Raw genomic sequence first — 24,182 nt, forward strand, 5'->3', positions numbered from 1 at the left:
ACCTACCATGCTTCGTGTCTCGGTGATACAGGTAACAGAGGGGAGTGGGAGTGCTGTGATATTATACAAGGGGCGGCAGTGCGATATGGGGGGATCTGTGATTGGGGGGGGATCTGTGATTGGGGGGGGATCTGTGATATGGGGGGGAGTCTGTTATGGGGGGAGTCTGTTATGGGGGAGATCTGTGATATGGTGGGATCTGTGATGGTGGAGTCTGTTATGGGGAAAGTCTGTGATGGGGCGTCTTCTGTTATGGGGGTATCTGTGATGGGGGAAGTATGTGATATGGGGGAGTCTGTTATGGGGGGAATCTGTTATGTGGGGCTTTGTGATGGAGAGGAGTTTGTGTTGGGGGGCTTTGTGATGGGGGGATCTGTCATGGGGGGGCTTTTGTGATGGGGTGAGTCTGTGATGGGGAGGGGGGGTCTGTGATTGGCAGTGGTTCTGTAATGAGGGGAGTCTGTGAAATACTGATAAGTTCATATTGATTACAATTGTTCTTTATTTTAAATATTGTACTGTTTTTTCCTGTTTTTTTTTTGCACTACAAATAAGATGTGTGCATAGGAATTAGTTCATATTTTTTTAAACTATAGTGTGGCCCCCCAACAGTCTGAGGGACCGTGAACTGGCCCCCTGTCTAAAAAGTTTGAGGACCCCTGCTCTAGGGACTTGGAAAATATGAGGATATTGTCGAGATAAACCACCACGCAACTGCAACATATCTCGGAGGACATCGTTAATAAATTCCTGGAAAACTGCTGGAGCGTTACAAAGGTCAAATGGCATTACGAGGTACTCATAATGGCCTGTTCTGGTATTAAATGCAGTCTTCCATTCGTCACCCTCCTTAATCCTCACAAGATTGTATGCCCCTCTTAAATCAAGCTTCGTGAAAACCGTTGCTCCCTTGAGGTGGTCAAATAACTCTGTAATCAATGGAATCTGATAAGCATTCTTAATCGTGAAACGATTGAAATCCCTATAATCAATACAAGGTCTCAGTTCACCACTCTTCTCCTTCAAAAAGAAGAAACCAGCACAAGACGAGGATTTGCGGATGAAACCTCGAGAAAGTGCATCTGCAACATACTCCCCCATGGCCTTATTCTCCGAGACCGACAAAGGGTAAACCCGGCCACCAGGGAGTATGGCACCAGGTTGAAGGTCAATTGCGCAATCATACGACCGGTGTGGAGGCAAACTACTACTCGGTACTAGGAGGCATTGGAGGGAGGGAGGCAAGGGTGGGACTGCAAAGCTTGGAGCCAAAAGGTACAGGAGGCTTCCGCGAGCACTCCTTAAACGAAGGTCTCTCTCGGAGTCTGGAGTCAATAAGAGTGGCAAACAAGATCAACTTCTCCAGCTCAGTGAGTATGTCTTGGGCTGCTATCTCATCTTTGATGTTATCCGAGAGACCATGAGAAAAAGCAGCCACGAGGGCCTCATTGTTCCACGCAACCTCTGCTGCCAGAGTACTGAAGTCAATGGCGTAATCGGCAATAGTTCTCATACCCTGTTTGATGGACATGAGGCTTTTGGCAGCAGAAGTGGAGCATGTGGGAACTTCAAATACCCCTTTAAAGGAAGCCACAAACTCTGGGTAACTCAGGACAATGGGTTTTTGCATCTCCCTTAGAGGATTTGCCCAGGCCAAGGCTCTCTCAGAAAGCAAAGATATCACAAAATCTCCTTTTCTTCTGCCTGTGGGAAACGCCTGGGGCTGCATCTCAAAGTATATCTCAACCTGGTTGAGAAACCTTCTGTATTGAACTGGATCGCCCCCAAATCGCTGGGGAAGCGGAGCGAAACCAGACATACCTCTTACAGAGGTAATACTCAAGGCTGGTGCATGCTCAGAGACTGGAGCAGCAGCAGGGATGGCCTGCAACACAGGTTGTACAGGAGCACCCACAGTGGGAGATTCCAAGTGAGCCGTGCAACTCAGGAGCGTTTGTAATGCTATGGCAAGCTGATCCATGCGATGATCTTGCTCATCCAATTTGGAATAAATATTACCAACAAGTGGATTAACTGCATCTTCTGAATTCATGGCCTTCGCCTACTGTCAGAAACAATGAATCAGACTGAGACAGAAGTACAGTTAAATCACACTTGTTTAATAATAATAAAAGTAAATAGAACAAACGTAGTCAAAACATAGCCAAAGTTCAGTAACCGGAATGGATAGTCAGACAAGCCAGGAAGTCAGGAAGCCAGGGATCAGCGTACTTCAGAACAGGCCAGGATATCAGGAGACTCAGGATATTCAGCGTAGTGGAACAGCAAGCAGGATCTGGAAGGGACATTATCCAGGCAAGTCTTTAACAGGCACGCAGAAGAAAGTCTCTGTGATGTTGACCAGGCGAAGGTAGAGATGATCTGGGCTGTATGGCTTAAGTAAGTAAGCAGGACTGACGAGCAGGATATCAACAGGTGAGTCACTGTGGAGAGATAGGAGCTGGCAATTACCCGACAGCGGAGCGGCCAGCTCAGAGAAGGAAGGGCTGAGCCCAGCCCTGACACATGCATTTCTATGGGAAATTTTGAATAAGAAGCCAAGCTTTTCCTATATGAAAACCATCTTGTGGAACGAAAAAGATCCTGGATGGCCGCACATCATAGAAGGCATCTTTATTGATATGAAGAAATAAAATCCAAATGCAGTCACCTCCCTGTACATGAGGTGACTGCATTTGGATTTTATTTCTTCCTATCAATAAAGATGCCTTCTATGGTGTGCTGCCATCCAGGATCTTTTTCTTTCCTCAAGCTTGTGCAGAGCCAGCACCTGTGAGTTCTATTAGGGCTGGTGTCTTGTTACAGATTTGAGAGATTGGAGCGGCAATCTTTTGCTTATAAAAACCATCTTGGCTCACCCAAATTCCACTTGTTTTATACTCATTGGGCATCCTACTATATATACAAAACAGCTGGTCCAAAAGATCCGTGCATCCACTCTTTAGGTACCACCACTGCAACTAGGAGTACCCTCAATGTGCAAAAGCTGCTACTTTAAATGAAATTATATATATATATAAAAGTCTTTACAATATAAGTTAAAGAAAATAGTAGCGCTGATTAAAGGGGTTGTAAAGGTATTATTATTATTTTTTTTAAAATAACAAACATGTTATACTTGCCTTCACTGTGCAGCTAGTTTTGCACAGAGTGGCCCCAAACCTGGTCTTCTGGGGTCCCTCGGTGGCTGTTTCAGCTCCTCCCCACAAGGACTCACCACCTTAATGCAAGCTCCCTCGCATGGTGGTTAGTTCTTGCGGGCGCGCTCCCGTGATACAGCCGGCGGCTCATTGTATCACTCGGCCCCACCCCCCGGCGCGCCGCGTCATTAGATGTGATTGACAGCAGCGCGAGCCAATGGCTGTGCTGCTTTCAATCCATCCACTGTAGCCAATCAGCGGCCAGGCTGAGCGGCGAAGAGGATGTCGGGAGTGAGCACGGGACTTTCGAGGGGTCAGGTAAGTAAAACGGGGGGGCTGGGGGAGGCTGTATTGTCGGAAGTTTTTTCACCTTAATGCAAAGAATGCATTAAGGTGAAAAAACGTTTACCTTTACAACCCCTTTAAATAAACAATATAAATCAGTGAACCCAGTGACAGGTGATAGTGATTAAACCTCACAAGTAAACGAATAAAAAATAAAGTCTGTGATTAAACAGTCCATCAATGAAACCACTTCAGCCCCGGAAGGATTTACTACCTTCCCGACCAAACCCTTTTTTGCAATACGACACTGCGTCACTTTAACTGACAATTGCGCGGTCATGCGACGCTGTACCGAAACAAAATGGACGTCCTTTTTTCCCCACAAATAGAGCTTCCTTTTGGTGGTATTTGATCACCTCTGCGGTTTTTATTTTTTGGGCTATAAACAAAAAAAGGGCAACAATTTTGGAAAAAAAAAGCAATATTTTTTACTTTTTGCTATAATAAATATCCCCCAAAAATATATAAAAAAAAATTTCTTCCACGGTTTATGCCAATATGTATTCTTCTAAATATTTTTGGTAAAACAAAATCGCAATAAGTGTATATTGATTCGTTTGCCGCAAAGTTATCGCGCCTACCTACAAAATAGGGGATAGATTTATGACATTTTTATTAATTTTTTTTTCTATTATTAAGGACGGAGATCTGCGATTTTTATTGTGACTGCGACATTGCAGATTGGACACTTTTGACACTATTTTGGGACCATTAGCATTTATACAGCGATCAGTGCTATAAAAATGCACTGATTACTGTGTAAATGTCACTGGCAGGGAAGGGGTTAAACACTAGGGGGGTGATCAAGGGGTTAACTGTGTTCTCTCAGCATGTTCTAACTGTAGATGTAGTAGATCCCTGTCATGTTGCTAGGCAGAACAGGGAAATGCCTTGTTTACATAGGCATCTCCCTGTTCTGCCTCTCTGCCACGATCGCGGGCCATGGATGACACGGTGACGTATGGGTACATTGTTTTGCGCACCCATGCCATTTTGCCGACGTATATCGGTGTGAGGCGGTTGACAAGTGGTTCAAGAGATCTTCAAAGCTAAAAGACTCCTCAAAATCCGTGTTGTTGAACACCTTGCTAATATCAAAAAGGGATTTAAACACCATAGTGTGTCGCTTCATTTTAAGAAAGAGCACAATCAAGATCCCACACTATTACAATACTGTGGAATTGATTGTGTGTTTTCATCATGGAGGGGGTCCAATCGTGTACGGGATTTATCTCTAAGCAAAACCATGTGGATATCTTTATTAAAGAGCCTTACTCCTAGAGGGTTAAATATTGAGCTGGATCTCAATTGTTTTATAAATCATTTTTAAGTTGATGGGATTGTTGAGTAATGGGTTCCTATGCTGTATAACTGATTAATAAGTATTTGGTTAGTTTACATTTTTTTATATATTTATATTTTTTGGTTCATGTATAGTCATTTATTTGGTGTATATGCAATGATCCAGTGATTAGTAGTGGTGGAATTAACTATACACCAATGTGCTAATTGTGATTGATGTTGTATCCCACAATATAAACGTAAGCAGAGGAAGTGCTGGTTGTATTGTGGTTGCGGGGACACACTGCTTGCACATGCGCTGTAGGTTGTTTTCTGCTTAATTGACATGAAACTATAAAAGGGAGGTTGCCGTGCTGTACAGCCAATCCCATGAGTAAGTTGTGATGACGAAATGATGGATGTTGGCTGTACAGCAACCAGTTTTTATAGCTTGACTCTATACCGGAAGTGACGTTGCGAGGAGCACGATCTCTCGTTGAGGTTCAGTTCACACATGCTGTGTCCACACTTCACCAGTACTTGCTGTTGCAAGTGGATGTTTCTATGCTTTATTTAATCTTATCTCATGTGAGTGCAATATTTGAAGCTTTTTTAATAGAAATACATTTTTCATAACGATACTGCACTATTGGAGCACCTTTTGCTTTTTGTATGGAGAATCCATGATATCGGGTGTGTCACGTCTGGATATCATTGGATGCTTATCCCGCTTTACGGGTTGATGCTGGTTTGCCGAGCCTGAGATTGCAAGGCACAATTATTTGGTGAGTGCATAACCGAAGGGGAGTGGAAACACTGATTGCACATGGTGTGGTGAAAACTTTGAAAATCTCAAAGTACGGTATTATGGTTATGAATCGCCTACTTTCCCTATTAAAAGGGGAACACGGCAGGGGTGCCCGCTCTCCCCCCTCCTATTTATACTAGCACTTGAACCCCTGGCGGAGGCCATACGCTCTTACCCAGATATCTCAGGAGTAGAAATAGCAGGCACTGCACACAAATTGTCCCTGTTCGCGGACGACATTTTATTAACCATTTCCATTTAACCAGAATCTCCCTCCCCAACTTATTCTCTCTCTTAGACTCTTTCGCCTCGTTTTCGGGCCTTTCAGTTAATCCGGCTAAATCTAAAGCGATGTCTATTAACCTTCGGCCCCCGGTAGTAGAAGCCCTGCAGTCGGCATTTTCGTTTCAGTGGTTATCCTCTTTACCCTATTTGGGTATTAAACTTACCCTGAAATATTCGGGATTATATCAGGCTAATTTTCCTCCGCTTTTCCGAAAGCTGGAGGCTATGCTGGCCTCTTGGTCCACACTCCCGATTTCTTGGTTTGGCAGAATAGCGTCGGTACGCATGATATACCTCCCTAAATTGCTCTATTATTTTAGAGTTTTGCCAGTTCAAGTGCCTCCCCATATTATTCAAATACACCAACGTAAAATTATGCAATTTATATGGGGCCACAAGAGGCCCAGGATCAAGAGACAAGTGCTTTACGCGCGCAGAGTCAATGGTGGCCTTTCAGTTCCTAACTTGCAAGCATATATAGCAGCGGGCATCGCCCCATTATCTCACCTTCATGCAAAGCAACAAATGCCACTATGGGCCACCATTGATTTGGTGAACGCACATCGCCCCCCTACCATAGGTCCCTGTTTGGCGCATTCCCTCAAATTATGGGATGGGGTTAAATACTCAGCAGGCCTAATTTCTCCTCATCTCCCGTTACTCCGTCTCCTCCACTGTCCTTTATTTCAACCAGGTTGTGATAATCCGCTGCAATTTAAGTGGTGGTCCGATAATGGCTTCATAGATATCCATTCGTTTTTCACCCCAACCAAGATCATCTCTTTCACGGCCTTACGTTCTTCACATGATATCCCCCTTAGGGAGCATTATAGTTACTTGCAAATTAGACATTTTCTCAGACAACTTACAACATCACATTCTGCCCCCTTTGTCATGACACCATTTGAAAGCCTTTGTAGATTACGCCCCCAATCCTCAGGTTTGATTTCTCTAATATATACTGCTATAATTAATTCTAAGACAACACCATTGAGACCCTACCAACTCCAATGTGAGGCTGAGTTCGGGAAACAATTAGACCCGGAGGACTGGCATAGTATGACTACTGCGCTATCTAAATGTTCCAAGAATGTTCTCTTTTTAGAGAATGCGTATAAAGTCTTCTATAGGTGGTATTATACTCCGGCTAGATTAGCAAGTTTCATCCCATCTTACTCCCCCTTCTGTTTTCGCGGGTGCTCACAGGAGGGCACGATGGCGAATATTTGGTGGACCTGTCCCAGGGTCTGCAGACTATGGGTTAGAGTATATGCGCTATTACGTAATCTTTTTAATACTAACGTAAAGCGGGATCCTTTTGAAGCCCTTTTATGGAAACCAATTGCAGAACTTATTCGTCCTGAACGTCATTTAGCAGCACAGATTTTCACTGCAACTAAACTCACCATAGCAAGAGCCTGGAAAACCCCGAACCTTAGTTTTGAAGCATTTAAAAATACCGTGAATGACATCATGGTAAATGAGAAACTTACGGCCATATTGCTGGACAATCACGATAAGTTCCTCAGGATATGGCAACCCTGGGTGACTTACAATCGCCCATCAAGATTTGATCTAACACTCCTTTCCTTATAATAAGCCTTTGTTCCCCCCACCCCAGAGTCCTTCCTTTCTCTTCTTTCTACCCCCCTCCTTTCCTACTTTCAATTTCTCTCTCCTTTTCTTTATTCAGGCCCTCGGGCTTAATTCTACAATGATCAGAAAATTAATATAATAAACAAATTATTACATTCAGAGGTATTTTATCCTCTCTGAGGTTATTCAATTTAATCTGAATTTATTACTGGTTCTTTATGTTTTTCTTTATTTTATATTTTTATTCTACTTTTTTTTTTTTTTTATATTTCTTCATGTAAAGTTTTTATGTATTGCAACAACATTTCGCATTGTATTTTTTAGTTATTCATGTATGTTTGCAATCATATTAATATGTACTGATATCATACCGCTACGCCAGAATACGTGGGATGTAGATATGCCTTGGTATGTCGTCTGGCCTCGGCATTGAATCGCCTGAGTCCAGGCTTAAATCTTTGATCAATAGCTCCACCTGCCGGATGTCGGCAGCCTTATACCAGTTAATTCATGATGTATCCATCACTGTTTTGCACTTTTCTGTTGATATATATTTTCAATAAAACCTTTTGTACAAGAAAGCTTTGAAAATCTCACATCAGGACAATTTCATTCTTTTTTTTTTTTTTTTTTTAATTTAAAACATCCTTGTTTCATTGATGGACTGTTTAATCATGGACTTTTTTTATTTGTTTACTAATGTATGGGGTTTGAACTAGGGCCAAAGCAACTAATCGATTATGTAATTTCATAATCGATTAATCGGCCAGTAACATAATGGGGTTAAAGAAACTAAAATTAGCCCTTTATAGTACAAAGAGCAAATAATCGCTACTGTAAATATTACTTTTTTTAACCCCATTATATGTTACTAAACGTCTTAGTCCTTGTTCACACCTATGTGTTTTTTGGTGCTTTTTGCAGAAACGCACTACAGTTCATTTAACGTTAAAAGTAACTAATCAGCTCAGTGCCATTCCTTTCCTGGGTTGAATGATACTCAGGGGTTAAATTACTAAAGGCAAATAGACTGTGATCTTTGCAAAGTGCACACATGTGGGTGTGTATACCAGCTGTAGTGGAAATCTTCTCCTACCTGAACTCTTAGCACTGGAGAAACTGTGCAGTTTATCAAATGTCTGTGGTATGCAGATCATCCAAAAAGATATATAGTGGTATTTTAACGTTAAAAGATTGATAAGTTGTGGACACTGGGGGGGGATGGAGAACGGATGAACTATTTTCATATTACTGAGTTTAGTAACACTTTAAGCTTTTTTTTTCCCTTATATGTAATAGCCCACTGTCTATTAGTGTGATCTATAGCAGTATATTTCTAAGTGGGTTTGTTATATATCTTGTACTAGAAGCAGTATATATTTTTTATAATACATTTCAATGCAGAGGGGGGAAAGGCTGCAGACAATGCATCTAGGTTATTTCATTGTGGAAGAAGGGATCCGGTTTATTATCAAAGTTGTCGGAATTTTTTTTGTGTTTTCTTTTTACCTCCATCAAGGTCTACACTCTTTGTTCCCATATATTACATGCAGCACAGGAGAGATGTTTTCTGCTATAACCCTACTATGGTCTGGGAAATAGGATGAAGTAGCCACATGAATTGATCCCAAACTGGGCGGTAGTTTAGTAAGTGATTTTGATCTCACTATATTAAGCAGTGATAACATACTTTTTTTTATCCTAATGTTGTGGATAGCAAATCCTGTGCATTATTGTACCTGCCTAATACACTTCCAAAATTGTAGGCCTGTATCCACAAAGGACTCCAGGCAGTGCTGTTTTATTTGAAATAATAAAAAAAAACAAAAAAAAAACATCACACCACTTTTCTGAATTCAATGCCTTAACTCAGTCACACAGATCATGTTTAATCTAGACAAGGTGCACATTATTTTGGATGAAATGGTGTTAAATGGCTGTGCTGTTGAGACAAATAAGACTCGGATTCTGGCTCCTCTGCTTGTACTGGACAAAGTGGGAGAAAGCTGAATGTTAGCTTCCTAGGCGCCACCTAATGGTTACAGTTCAGAATGCTTAAAGATTAAAAGCAGCCGACACAACCTGATTAAGGGACTTGTGAGGTCAGCAAACACTTTTTTTTTTTTTTCCCTGGATTTCCTACACTGCTGGTATAATGTGAAACATGGACTGTCTCCTGCAAAAGATGCAAGTCCCGATTACCAACAAGGAGTTAAAACTAGGTACTTTGTGCATGTTGACAAATCCTGTTGAGTGCCCTGCCAGCACCATGCCCTAAAAGGTATGCCTCGGTACATATTTGCATGTGCCGAGTTTGGCTTTGGACTACAGCAGACCACTTACTGCTATTGCTTCCTTCAGTGAATTTCCAAATGGTACCTGGATAACAGTCTTTGAATAATCCTCATCAAGAACCAGCATCCCATACCTGACAACAGTGATGCAGAGATGGCGAGAAAACATTCTTCATAAATGTATATAGAAGTTTCCGGTGACTGGCAGCCAAAGACGAGGGGTATATGCCTACTGCCTCTCCCCTCAGTTTTAACCTACAGTGTGCACATCAGTCCTGACATACTACCTACACCTTTCTTCATAGTAGCCAATTGATAGCAAAAACAGCAGCAGGAGAATGGACAGATGACTCATAATCTTGTAAGTTTAGTGTAATTTAGCACTTACAAAAAGCTATTATGTAACTGTAGCTATAGGTTACAGCAACTGTTTTCGCCAGGACTTTAAATAAAGCACTATTTATACAAGACTCAATGTGTCACTATCTGTGTATTGTTTATGGTTCACAAATAAGTGACAGTCTCAGTAGGCCATATACAGCAGGTAAAAGAAGTATTGAACATGTCACCATTTTTCTAGGTAAATATATTTCTAAAGGCACTACTGACATAAAATGTTCACCACACATCGGTAACAACTCATGCAATCCATACATCCAAAGAGACCAAAACAAATACGCTCAGAAATTAAGTAACGTGTAATAAAATTGAATGACACAGGGAAAAAGTATTGAACATTTCAATTTACAAATACCATACTGGTGACCCCACATTAGGGATAAAACTTTTCCGCAGAAGAGAGTTTTAACAAGACACATGGCCACTCAAGGTTAAACCTCTTTTCTTCTAATTTTAAACTATGTAGAGGGTGCTTTACTTTAACCACTTCCGGACCACCGCACGCCGATATACATTCTAAGGTTGAAGAGGAATATCATTGTTATGGCAGCAGGTAGCTGCCATAACCCCAGTATTCCCTTCTTCAGCCGGTGTTCCGCTTTCCGATAAGAGTGGTCTCTGCGGCGGATTCGCCGTGAGACCACTTTTATCGGCAGCGGGACCCCCCCTCCCTCTGCCACTTATTGGAGTCGGCAGCGGCGATCGGATCTTCACCCTTGCTGGGTATGGAGACGAGTGAGGGGAAGATGGCCCCCACCGTCTCCATATCATTGCAGGGTGGAAGCAATATCAAAACGTCACTTCCACCCATAGCTCTTAAAGGGCCATTTTTTTTTATTATATTTTTGAATGACAATTTTTTTTTTTTTTTTATATTGCATTTTAGTGTAAATATGAGATCTGAGGTCTTTTTGACCCCAAATCTCATATTTAAGAGGTCCCTGTCATGCTTTTTTTTTCTATTACAAGGGATGTTTACATCCCTTGTAATAGGAGTAAAAGTGACAATATTTAAAAAAAAAAAAAAAAAAAAACGGTGTAAAAATAAATAAGAAAATAGTTTTTTTAAACGTGCCTCATCCCACCGAGTCCGCGTGCAGAAGCGAACGCATACGTGATTAGCGCCCACATATAAAAACGATATTCAAACCACACACGTGAGGCATCGCCGCAATCGGTAGCGCGAGAGCAATAATTCTAGCCCTAGACCTCCTCTGTAACTTAAAACATGCAACCTATAGAATTTTTTAAACTTCGCCTATGGAGATTTTTAAGGGTAAAAGTTTGTTGCTATTCGACGAGCGGGCGCAGTTTTGAAGTGTGACATGTTGGGTATCAATTTACTCGGTGTAACATTATCTTTCACAATAGAAAAAAAAATTGGGCTAACTTTACTTTAGTCTTATTTAATTAAAAAAAAGTGTATTTTTTCCAAAAAAAGTGCGCTTGTAAGACCGCTGCGCAAATACGGTGTGACAGAAAGTATTGCAACGACCGCCATTTTTTTCCTCTACAGCAGTGATGGTGAACCTTGGCACCCCAGATGTTTTGGAACTACATTTCCTATGATGCTCCACCACACTGCAGAGTGCATGAGCATCATGGGAAATGTAGTTCCAAAACATCTGGGGTGCCAAGGTTTGCCATAACTGCTCTAGCGTGTTAGAAAAATTTTTTTATAAATGTTTGGGGGTTCTAAGTAATTTTCTATAAAAAAAAAACCCCAAAAAACTGTTTTTAACTTGTAAACAACACATCTCAAAAAGAGACTTGGTTCTTAAGTGGTTAAGAGCGGCAAGGATGTGGAATTCCCTTCCACAGGCGGTGGTCTCAGCGGGGAGCATCGATAGTTTCAGAAAACTATTAGATAAGCACCTGAACGACCGCAACATACAGGGATATACAATGTGATACTGACCATATAATCACACACATAGGTTGAACTTGTGTCTTTTTTTTAGACTCACCTTCTATGTAACTAACACGCTACCTGAAATGTAATACTTTGTACAAAATCCTTTGTTGGTATAGACAGCTTCAAGACGCCTCCTGTATGGAGAAACTAGTCTCATGCATTGCTTAGGTGTGATTTTAGCCCATTCTTCCACACAGTCTTCAAATCTTGAAGGTTCCGTGAGCCTCTTCTATGAACTCTGATCATTAGTACTTTCCATAGATTCTTTTGGATTCAAGTCAGGCGATTGGCTGGGCCATTCTAGCAGCTTTATTTTCTTTCATTAAAACCAATTGAGAGTTTCCTTGGCTTTGTGTTTGGGATCATTATCTTGCTGAAATGCCCACCTTCGTTTCATCATCATCTCCTGATAGATGGCAGAAGATTTTTTTTTTTATCAAGAATGCCTTGGTACATTTTTTCCATTCATCCTTACTTAAATGAAATGAAGTTTGCAAGTACTGTATGCTGAAAAACAGCCCCACATCATGATGTTCCCACCTCCAAACTTCGCTGTTGGTATGGGGGTGATATGCAGTGTCATTTCACCTCCAAACATGGTGTGTATTATGGCATCCAAAGAGTTCAATTGTGGTCTCATCTGACCAGACTACATTCTCCCTGTATTTCACTGGCTTGTCTAAATGTTGCGCAGCAAACTTTAAACAAGCTTTAACATGCTTTTTCCTCATTAATAGAGTCTTGCTTGGTGAGCGTGCAAACAGGCCATGGAAGTTAAGTGCATTACTTATGGTTTTCTTTGAAACAATTGTACCAGCTAATTCCAGGTCTTTGTGAAGCTCTCCACAAGTGGGTCCTTGGCTCTTGAACAACTTTTCTGATAATGCTTTTCACTTCTCTATCAGAAATCTTGCGAGGAGGACCTGGTCGTGGCCGGTTCATGGTGAAATAATGGATTTCTTCTGGATTATGACCCCAACAGTGCTCACTGGAACATTCAAAAGCTTAGAAATCCTTCTGTAACCAATGCCATCAGTATGATTTGTAACAATAGGGTTGCAGAGCTCTTTGCTTTTACCCATCATGAGATTTTTGTGTGACACCTTTTTTATAAGCCATCAGTTGAGACTGAACCATCTGATAATTTGCACCAACAAGGGGCAGGATTGTTTTCTGTCTGTTTTCTTGTTTCTACTGACAGATTTCAGCTGGTGTCTTGGCTTTCCATGCCTTTTTACACCTCCCTTTCTTCACATGTTCAATACTTTTTCCCCAGTGTCATTATATTTATTACACTGAACTTATTTGTTTTGGTTTCTTTGTATGTATGGATTGCATGGGTTGTTACTGACGTGTGGTGAAAACGTCATGGTAATAGCACCTTTAGAAATATATTTACCTAGAGAAAGGGTGACGTGTTCAATACTTATTTTACCCGCTGTATATCAAAGCTAGAATGGGGCAGTTATCTCAACACCCAGATCTGATCCAAACCAGCACTAGTAATTGACATTTGAATTAGGGCCCATTCACGTGATTGTTGTGATATGGTTGCAATTATTTCTGAATGACACCCCAACACACCTCACCTGCACCTGCCTTGCAGTGCTCTAGACAAAATGGTGCATGATTTTTCATCCATTGTGGTATGTTAGGCAGCCCATTCAATTTAATGCATGTGCATTTAACGCACCACAACAGACGTGAGCGGTGTGAATGAGCCTTTAATGTTTCAATTAATTGGCTACAATGGAAAAATATAGACTGACATTTTCTCAGATGTTTTCATACATAAGGCTTCGTGATAAAGGCTATGACAGCAAAAAGCTATCATCGTCTAAGAAAGGCAACATGTTGATTTTAGAAGCAGGCTGCTGTTACAACAGCATTGATACAGAACAGTTAACTTTCTACGCTGCAAATATTTTTAATTTATATTTTTCAGCACACATACTGGAAATGTGTATTTTAATTTCTTTATTAACTTTATTTTTTTTTCTTCAAACTGCAACAAGTTAAATAAATGTTTATAATATACAAAGAAAATACAAGAGAGCAAAACTTGTTTCAATTCTTTTAAACCCCTTAAGTGCGAGGAACAGCCTCCTACCCAGGAGAGTTAGAAGTTACCCTGAACAGAGAAGGGGTCATTGGCTTTGTGCATCTATATATATTGTGGGGATTGATTTAATAGCTTTATTTGCATGTTGCACAAACACTTCAGCTTGGTCTGCATAGCAGGGGCATCTCAAAAGAAAAAAAAAAAAAACTATCCCTCAAGTATGAAGGACAGTATGATAACAAAGGTGCATGATTATAGTAGGAAAAGAAAAAAGTAAACATTGGGGGCATTAAATTGTGCAGGCACCATTAAAATAAAAAAGGTAAAGTATTATCGGAAGGGGGCAAAAAAAAAAAGCAACTTTAGGTGTCCATTGACGTTTTATGTAAGCAGCCTTCGAACAGGTTAGTTTAAAGCTAGCGAATGAGAGTTGGATGCAGGACACAGGGACTGGGGAATGCTGACGTAGTGTATTATGTTCATACAACAGACGCTACACTTGTACAAATGTCTGAGTGCTGACAAGCAGTGACCCTAGGACATACATTAGAGGCTTCTTTCTGCCCTCTAAACCATAGGCTGCCAGAGAGAAATGACAGGTTAAGTGTTCTTTTTTTTTTTTTCAGTCAGTCAGTCATGCCAGGAGAAAAGACCATTTTATCATTAGCAGCGAACAACAAAAAAAAAAAGGCATTACACCCAGTCTCTCCTTTAAAGCCTCGTGGAGGGGGTGTAAGGAACACACAGCAAGAGGAAGAAAGGCCATGTCTTTTCTCAGCACACAAACACAAGAGAGGGAGTGCCACTAGTAACACACTGCAGTGTCCTGCCAGTCCAGTGGGCGTTCAGTTCAGATGGAATCCTTTTTCCATGGTAGCAGCAAGTAGGCGGTCTCGCATGATCTCCTCTGAAGAGTATTCCGGCAACTTAAGATAATGCACACATGTATTCACAGAAGGATAGCTAGCATCAGTAGCATCAACCTGTCATAATAAAATAAGAGGGTCAATACCTGTTATAGTAGACATTGTACATAAAGTCTTAAAGTGGATGTAAACCTCAGATGTTTAATGTGAACAAAGCACATCCTTCTATACTCTGTACTCACCTCTATCCAAAGCACTGAATGTGATTTCTTTCTGCTGCCTCTTTCCATGAGTCACTTCTGTTAAGTTTTCCCTACACCACTGACAGCATTGACTGTGCATATTCTCCATGTACTGTGTAGAGGGGGGTGTGTCCCTTCCATCCAATCAGGGCTCAAAGCTGTCCTCACCAAGATCTGCACTGTAAAACTTTAGCTCCCCACACCCTACTTTTCAGAAATGAGAGATAGTGTAATTCCCACTGTTGTGGGAATTTCTCTTAGATAAAATAGTGGTCCAAAATACCAAGCCATTGACTCTGATTTAAAGCACCTGTGCAAGATAAAGGAAAACCTACAAATATGGCTTATTGGGGGTACTTGAGTACAGGGTTGAGAACCACTGTCCTAGAAGACGGATGGCTGCTGATAAATAGGTACAACTTATGTAGGAGGATTTGTTTTAACTCTATGCATCTTCTGATGCTTGTCACTTCACTAGATATATGTAAGGGTTTACAACCACTTTAAATATTTCTATTAAAAAAAAAAGTCCAAGTAACCCAACTCTGACACAGTTCCACAAGTGGTTTTCTTTGGGCACACCCAGAGCAATTGCCATCAATTGCAATTGCTGTCAGTTTACATGTTAACCCCTTCATGAGGGTAAAACAAATGCCTGAACTTTGACATGTTAGTAAAACTGTACATATCACAACTACTGTACTAGTGTATCCGGGTGGAGAGCTTGTTTTTTTTTTCAGGACAAATTGGCCTTTCATTTGTTGGTAAATGGTAATGGATATCTCCTGTTTTTTTTTTCTTCAAAGAAAAACTAGCCAAAAAAAGGGTAAATAAAATGTATATACAGTGGATATAAAAAGTCTACACATCCCTGTTAAAATGTCAGGTTTCTGTGACGTAAAAAAAATGAGACAAAGATAAATCACTTCAGAACTTTTTCCACCTTTAATGTGACCTATAAACTGTACAACTCAGTAGAACAACAAACTGAAATCTTTTAGGTGGAGGGAAGTAAAAATAAAATAACCAAAACTGCAGTGTTTATCCTTATGACAAATCACAGGAAACACCTCCATGATTAACAGAGGACAGAATTAAAATTAGACTTGGGAAACTTAACATTAATAAATCACCGGGACCAGATGGCTTGCATCCGAGGGTACTTAGGGGACTCAGTCAAGTAATTGCCAGACCATTGTTCCTAATTTTTACTGACAGTCTACTAACTGGAATGGTACCAGGTAATTGGAGAAAAGCCAATGTAGCACCAATATTTAAAAAGGGCCCAAAATACATCCCTGGGAATTACAGACCAATTAGCCTAACATCAATAGTATGCAAGCTCTTGGAGGGGATGATAAGGTACTATATATGAGATTTTAGTAACAAGAACGGTATCATTAGCAGTAATCAGCATGGATTCATGAAGAATTGTTCTTGCCAAACCAATCTATTAACCTTCTATGAGGAGGTGAGTTGCCATCTAGATAAAGGAAGGACCATGGATGTGGTGTATCTGGATTTTTCAAAAGCATTTGACACAGTTCCCTGTAAACTTTTACTGTACAAAATAAGGTCCACCGTAGGGCGAGTACATGGATTGAAAACTGCCTACAAGGACGAGTTCAGAGGGTGGTGATAAATGGGGAGTACTTGGAATGGTCAGGGCTGGGTAGTGGGTCCCCCAGGGTTCAGTGCTGGGACCAATCCTATTTATTTTGTTCATAAACGACCTGGAGGATGGGGTAAAAAGTTCAATCTCTGTATTTGCAGACAATACTAAGCTAAGTAGGGCAATAACTTCTCCGCAGGATGTGGAAACCTTGCAAAAAGATCTGAACAAATTAATGGGGTGGGCAACTACATTGTAAATGAGTTTCAATGTAGAAAAATGTAAAATAATGCATTAGGGTGGCAAAAATATGAATGCAATCTATACACGGGGGGGGGGGGGGGGGCGCTGAACCTTTGGGGGAATCTAGGATGGAAAAGGAACTGGGGGTCCTAGTAGATGATAGCAGCAGCTTGGCATCGCATGCCATTGCTGAGCCTAACAAAGCAAACAGAATATTGGCATGCATTAAAAAGGGGATCAACTCCAGAGACAAAACGATAATTCTCCCGCTCTAAAAGACTCTGGCCTGGCCGCACCTAGAGTATGCTGTCCAGTTCTGGGCACCAGTCCTCAGGAAAGATGTACTGGAAATGGAGAGAGTACAAAGAAGGGCAGCTAAGCTAATAAAGGGTCTGGAGGATATTAGTTATGAGGAAAGGTTGCGAGCACTTAACTTATCCTCTCTGGAGAAGAGACGTTTGTGAGGGCATATGATTTAAATTTATAAATACCGTAATGGTGACCCCACAATAGGGATAAAATGTTTTTGCGGAAGGGAGTTTAACAAGACACGTGGCCACTCATTAAAATTAGAAGAAAAGAGGTTTAACCTTAAACTACAGAGGGTTCTTTACTGTAAGAGCGGCAAGGATGTAGAATTCCCTTCCACAGGCGGTGGTCTCAGCGGGGGGCATCAATAGTTTCAAAAAACTATTAGATAAGCACCTGAATGACCTCAACATACAGGGATATACAATGTAATACTGACATAAAATCACACATATAGGTTGGACTTGTGTCTTTTTTTAACCTCACCTACTATGTAACTATGGTTGCATAAGTGTGCACACCCTTAAAACGAATACTTTGTTGAAGCACCTTTTGATTTTATTACAGCACTCAGTCTTTTTGGGTATGAGTCTATCAGCATGGCACATCTTAACTTGGTAATATTTGCCCACTCTTCTTTGCAAAAACACTCCAAATCTGTCAGATTGCTAGGGCATCTCATGTGTACAGCCCTCTTCAGATCATCCCACAGATTTTCAATGGGTTTCAGGTCTGGGCTCTGACTGGGCCATTCCAAAACTTTAATCTTCTTCTGGTGAAGCCATTCCTTTGTTGATTTGGGTAACTGTCATGCTGAAAGATGATGTTCCTCTTCATGTTCAGCTTTCTAGCAGAAGCCTGAAGATTTTGTCTGGTATTTGAAACTGTTCATAATTCCCTCTACATTAACTAAGGCCCCTGTTCCAGCTGAAGAAAAACAGCCCCAAAGCATGATGCAGCCACTACCATGCTTCACTGTGGGTATGGTGTTCTTTTGGTGATGTGCATTGTTGTTTTTGCACCAAACATATCTCTTGAAATTATGACCAAAAAGTTCATGAGACCATAACACATTTTCCCACATGCTTTTGGAAGATTTCAGATCTGTTTTTGCAAAATTTAGTTGGGCTTGGATGTTTTCTCTTTGTAAGAAAAGGCTTCCATCTTGCTACTCTACCCCATAACCCAGATATATGAAGAATATGGGAGATTCTTGTCACATGTTGCTGTAGGCCTCTTGGCAGCCTCCCTGACCAGTTTTCTTCTTGTCTTTTCATCAATCTGGAGGGACATCCAGTTCTTGGTAATGTCACGTGCCGTATTTTTTCCACTTGATGATGACCGTCTTCACTGTGTTCCATGGTATATGTAATGCCTTGGAAATTCCTTTGTACTCTTCGCCTGACTGATATCTTTTAACAATAAGATGTGTGATGCTTTAGAAGCTCTCTGCAGACCATGGCTTTTGCTGTAGGATGCGACTAATAAAATGTCAGGAAAGACCTACTAGAACAGCTGAACTTTATTTAGGGTTAATCAGAGGCATATTAGGAGTCAGTACGCACCTCCCATCATTTATTTATCATGAGTTTGAATGCGATTGTTTAATTATGAACACAGCTACATCCCCAGTTATAAGAGGGTGTGCACACTTATGCTACCACATTATTTTTACCCCCCCCCCCAAAGATTTCAGTTTGTTTTTCAACTGAGTTATGCAGTTTATAGGTCAGATTAAACCCCCGTTCACACCTTACACCGCATTCAATTCGCAGGACATTTTAAAATACATTCATATGAATGCATCTGGTTCACATATGTGCGTTGCATTCGCACTGCGCATTGCACAAAAAACGTGCGCGTTTTCTGGGCATTGCGGTGCGAATTACAAGCCCATTATCTTCTATGGGAACGCATCTGATTCGCAGATGCATTGCGATCTGAACATGGATTTTCTCCTTCTCCTCACTACACCTCCCCCTCTCCCTGCTCACTGATCCGCAGCTACAATGCAGAGGAACCTCTTAACAACTGATTTTTATCTTCCCAGTGAAACCTGAGCTTCAATTCGCACCGCACATGTGTGAACCCAGGCTAAAGGTGGAAAAAGTTCTGAAATGATTTATCTTTGTCTCATTTTTTTACATCACAGAAAGCTGACATTTTAACATGGGTGTGTACACTTTTTATATCCACTATATATAATACACATTATATATATATATATATATATATATATATATATATATATATATACACACACACACACCTCTATATATCTACATACATACACACACACACAGTTGTGCTCAAAAGTTTACATACCCTGGCAGAATTTATGATTTCTTGCCCATTTTTCAGAGAATATGAAAGATAACTCAAAAACATTTCTTTTACTTGTGATTAGTGTTTGGCTGAAGCCATTTATTATCAATCAACTGTGTTTACTCTTTTTAAATCATAATCACAACTACCCAAATGACCCGGATCAAAAGTTTATGTACCCTGGTGATTTTGGCCTAATAACATGCACACAAGTGGACACAAAGGGGTTTGAATGGCTATTAAAAAGGTAACCATCCTCGCCTGTGATCAGTTTGCTTGTAATTAATGTGTTTGTATATAAAAGGTCAATGAATTTCTGGACTCCTGACAGACCCTTGCATCTTTTATCCAGTGCTGCACTGACGTTTCTGGATTCTGAGTCATGGGGAAAGCAAAATAATTGTCAAATAATCTGCAGGAAAGGGTAGTTGAACTGTATAAACCAGGAAAGGGATATAAAAAGATATCCAAGGAATTGAGAATGCCAATCAGCAGTGTTCAAACTCTAATCAAGAAGTGGAAAATGGGGGGTTCTGTTGAAACAAAACCACGGTCAGGTAGACCAACTAAAATTTCAGCCACAACTGCCAGGAAAATTGTTCGGGATGCAAAGAAAAACCCACAAATAACTTCAGGTGAAATACAGGACTCTCTGAAAACATGTGGTATTGCTGTTTCAAGATGCACAATAAGGAGGCACTTGAAAAAAGATGGGCTGCATGGTCGAGTCACCAGAAGAAAGCCATTACATTGCAAATGGAGAGGAATCAACAAGGCTACGATGAAAGGTACACATTCCTGCTGTGAAACGCGGAGGTGGATCGCTGATATTTTGGGGATGTGTGAGCTACAAAAGGCACAGGAAATTTGGTCGAAATTGTTGGCAAGATGAATGCAGTATGTTATCAAAAAATACTGAAGGAACATTTGCATTCATCAGCTAGGAAGTTGCGCATGGGACGTACTTGGACATTCCAACATGACAATGATCCAAAACACAAAGCCAAGTCGACCTGTCATTGGCTACAGCAGAATAAAGTGAAGGTTCTGGAGTGGCCATCTCAGTCTCCTGATCTCAAACGTGCAGTTCATGCAAGACAGCCCAAGAATTTACAGGAACTGGAGGATTTTTGCCAAAAGGAATTGGCAGCTTTACCATCTGAGAAGATAAAGAGCCTCATCCACAAATACCACAAAAGACTTCAAGCTGTCATTGAGGTTAAAGGGGGCAATACACAATATTATAGGGATGCACCAAAATTTCGGTAGCCGAAACATATCGTCCGAAAATAGTGTTTTTGGCACATTGCCGAAAGAAAAAAAATTGCGCATGCGCAGTAGCGGTGCGCACACCGACCTGTGACGCCACGCAGTTCCTCGTGGTTAAGACGCTGGACTCGTGAGCTCGTTCCCTGCGGTGGAGACGCTGGAGCTGGGAGCACTTTCCCCGCGGACGTTCCTCGTGGCTGAGACTCGAGGTGCAGTTGTGACTCAGGAGACGGCTGCATACAGGGCTGCATTGGAGAGTGGGCACTGTTCCTCCTGGATGGCTACTATTCGCCGGTGAGCATTCTCTTTAACTACTGACAATCCATCTAGTACTATATATAGAATACAAACTTTGCTATTTAGAAAAAGAGATATTCAGTTGTATGTACTTTGTAGTAGTTAGTTCTACTGCTACTGTTTAGCAGGTTTTTAACAGGCCAGGTATTATTTTAAGGTACTTATATATTGCCGTCATTTTACGCAGCACTTTATATACATTGCATATTCACATCAGTAATGCATGTTTGAACTGCTATTAGAAAGAAAGAGATAGCATTCAGTTAAGTATGTTATTCTACACTGACAAGTGCATGAATTTTTTTAAACATGACAGTATGCACTATACTACTGAATATTATTCCCTTTGCGCCGACTGTACGCGCATATGCGGCCTAGGCTTTTGGGGTTACACCGGGATGATGCCTGCAGCTGCAGGCATCATCCCAGTACCGTTTTTTAAAGAGGGTGATCAGCTTTCCAGGGATAACAACCGATGCGGCCAAAAGCCGCTCGATTGTTGTCCCGGAGGAGCGAGAGGGAACACACCCCCCCCCCCTTCCCGCCGCCCTGACCGGGCCTCCCGATCCACGATCTGGCATCTAGCCACAGACTGGAATGAAGCCATAAACGGCTTTGTTACAGTCTCCTGAATGTAAACTTGGAAGCGACGTCACTTCCGGTTTACTCGGCTGCCAATGGCGCCGGTTTTAAAAAAATATACAGTATTCAGAATCGCCGTTTTCGGCAATCTGAATACTTTGAAGTGCAAACGTGGTATTGGAGGCCTTTAAGACCCCCGATCCCTACACAAAGAGTACCTGTCACCACCTATTACTGTCACAAGGGTTGTTTACAGTCCTTGTGACAGCAATAAAAGTGATCTTTTTTTTTTTTTTTTAAACACAATTTAATAATATAAAAATAAAATAAATAAGAAAAAAAAAATGTAAAGCGCCCCCGTCCCCGCGAGCTCACGCAGCAAAGAAAACGCATAAGGAAGTCGCGCAAACGGTGTTCAAATCACACACCGCGCTCGTCAGAGCGAGAGCACTAATTCTAACACTAGACCTCCTCTGTAACTCTAACCTGTTAACCGTAAAAAAAAAAAAAAAAATTTAAAGCGTCGCCTATGGAGATTTTTAGGTACTGTAGTTTGTTGCCATTCCACGAGTGCGTACAATTATAAAGTGTGACATGTTTGGTATCTATTTAATCGGCGTAGCATCATCTTTCACATTATACAAAAAAAAATTGGGCTAACTTTACTTTTTCGTTATTTTAAAATTCATGAAAAGGGTCCCTTTTCCCAAAAAGTTGCGTTTAAAACACCGCTGCACAAATACTGTGTGACATAAAATATTGCAACAATCGCCTTTTTATTCTCTAGATCATGGGTCTTCAAACTATGGCCCTCCAGTTGTTCAGAAACTACAATTCCCATCATGCCTAGTCATGTCTGTGAATGTCAGAGTTTTACAATACCTCATGGGATGTGTAGTTCGGCAACTGCTGGAGGGTCGTAGTTTGAAGATCCCTGCTCTAGATTCTCTGCTAAAAAATATATATAATGTTTGGGGGTGCTAAGTAATTTTCTAGCAAAAAATACGTATTTTAACGCCTAAACACCAAATTCGGAAATACGCGTAGGCATGAAAGGGTTAAATCTCTGATCTCAAACAAATAGCATCCAATCAAATCAATCAATTTAATTCTTTGGTACAAGTCAGATGTACTGCAGAGCAGTAACTACCTTGCATGGCAAGAGAACTGCACTGTTAAAAAAAAAAAAAAAAAAAAAAAAAAAAAGATTGGTTATGGTTAGGTTTATTTTTTGTATTTTAGAGCTGCCTGGGGTTTAGTTTTTAGATTGATTTTAGTCTTTTTTTTTCCCCCTCAGATTTTACTCCAGCTACTATAGATCATTCTATGCTATTCTTCTACGCTACCAGCAAAGGTGGACCATGTCTGCAGTGTGGAAATATTTTAAAGTTTCTGATAAAGACCCCAAATTTACAATCTGCAGTCTTTGCTCAGTAGAAATTTCAAGAGTGGGTACAGTGCCAAGGCATTTTTCAACAACAGGTTTGATACACCACCTGAAAACACATCATCCAGTTCAGCATACAGAATACAAGAAAACAGTAACATTTCCAAAAAGTGCCTCAGGGCCTGGCGCAACACCATCTGTGGCCACAGTCTTTGAAAAGGTTAAAAAATTTACAACTGACAGTCCCAAAGCTCACAACATTACAGATAAAATTATAGAATTTATTGCCAGCCATTCTGTTGTGGAGGACATTGGATTCCGTAGGCTCATGCAACATATTGAGCCACGTTACACACTATCAAGCCGACGCTACTTTGCGGACACCGGTCTACCTGAATGGTCTACCTGAATTGTTTTGCAGTGTTAGAAAACACGTTTCTGAGCTCATGACTACCGCCATCATAACAATCAGTTTTACTGCCGACATTTGGAGTTCAGACATCAGTCCAATGAGCATGCTTAGCCTGACAGCACAGTAGATAGATGCCAAATTTCAATTGCAAAACATCCTACTTAACGCACGTGAGTTTGTTGGATCACATACTGCAGCAGCAATATCTGATGCTTTAAAAACCATGCTTGACACTTGGCACATTGAGAAGTCTAAAATGCATTTGATTGTCCGAGATAATGCGTGGAACGTGACAAGGCAATAGAGGACAGAACTTAAAAGCATACAGAGTATGGCACACACGCTCCAATTGGCTGTGAATGAGGGATTGCTGAGTCAGCGCACCATATCTGATATCGTATCAAAAGGCAGAAAATCTGAGTTATTTACTGGTAACGTCCTTTTCCAGGAGTCTTTCAGGACAGCACCATAGAGAGACCTTGGCTCCTCCCC

The 24,182-nt window shown here is 41.0% G+C and overlaps 2 protein-coding genes across 4 annotated transcripts in view; one reads left to right on the forward strand and one right to left on the reverse strand.

The window, feature by feature from the left end:
• AP4S1 (adaptor related protein complex 4 subunit sigma 1) overlaps nt 1-10,240 on the forward strand; it is a 165,629-nt gene extending 155,389 nt beyond the window's left edge. The window contains 1 exon segment of the mRNA XM_073609179.1: nt 9,358-10,240. Coding sequence (XP_073465280.1) covers nt 9,358-9,486 — 129 coding nt within the window. The 3' untranslated portion in view covers nt 9,487-10,240.
• A 3,806-nt stretch (nt 10,241-14,046) lies between these two features.
• Nucleotides 14,047-24,182, reverse strand: part of HECTD1 (HECT domain E3 ubiquitin protein ligase 1) — a 261,585-nt gene continuing 251,449 nt past the window's right edge. For all 3 annotated transcript variants that reach the window (XM_073609172.1, XM_073609173.1, XM_073609171.1), the window contains one exon: nt 14,047-15,129. In XM_073609172.1, the coding sequence (XP_073465273.1) occupies nt 14,992-15,129 (138 nt within the window). In that variant the 3' untranslated portion in view covers nt 14,047-14,991. The remainder of the gene's footprint in view (nt 15,130-24,182) is intronic.

Source organism: Aquarana catesbeiana, linkage group LG13, assembly GCF_042186555.1.
Source record: "Aquarana catesbeiana isolate 2022-GZ linkage group LG13, ASM4218655v1, whole genome shotgun sequence".
Taxonomy (NCBI): domain Eukaryota; kingdom Metazoa; phylum Chordata; class Amphibia; order Anura; family Ranidae; genus Aquarana; species Aquarana catesbeiana.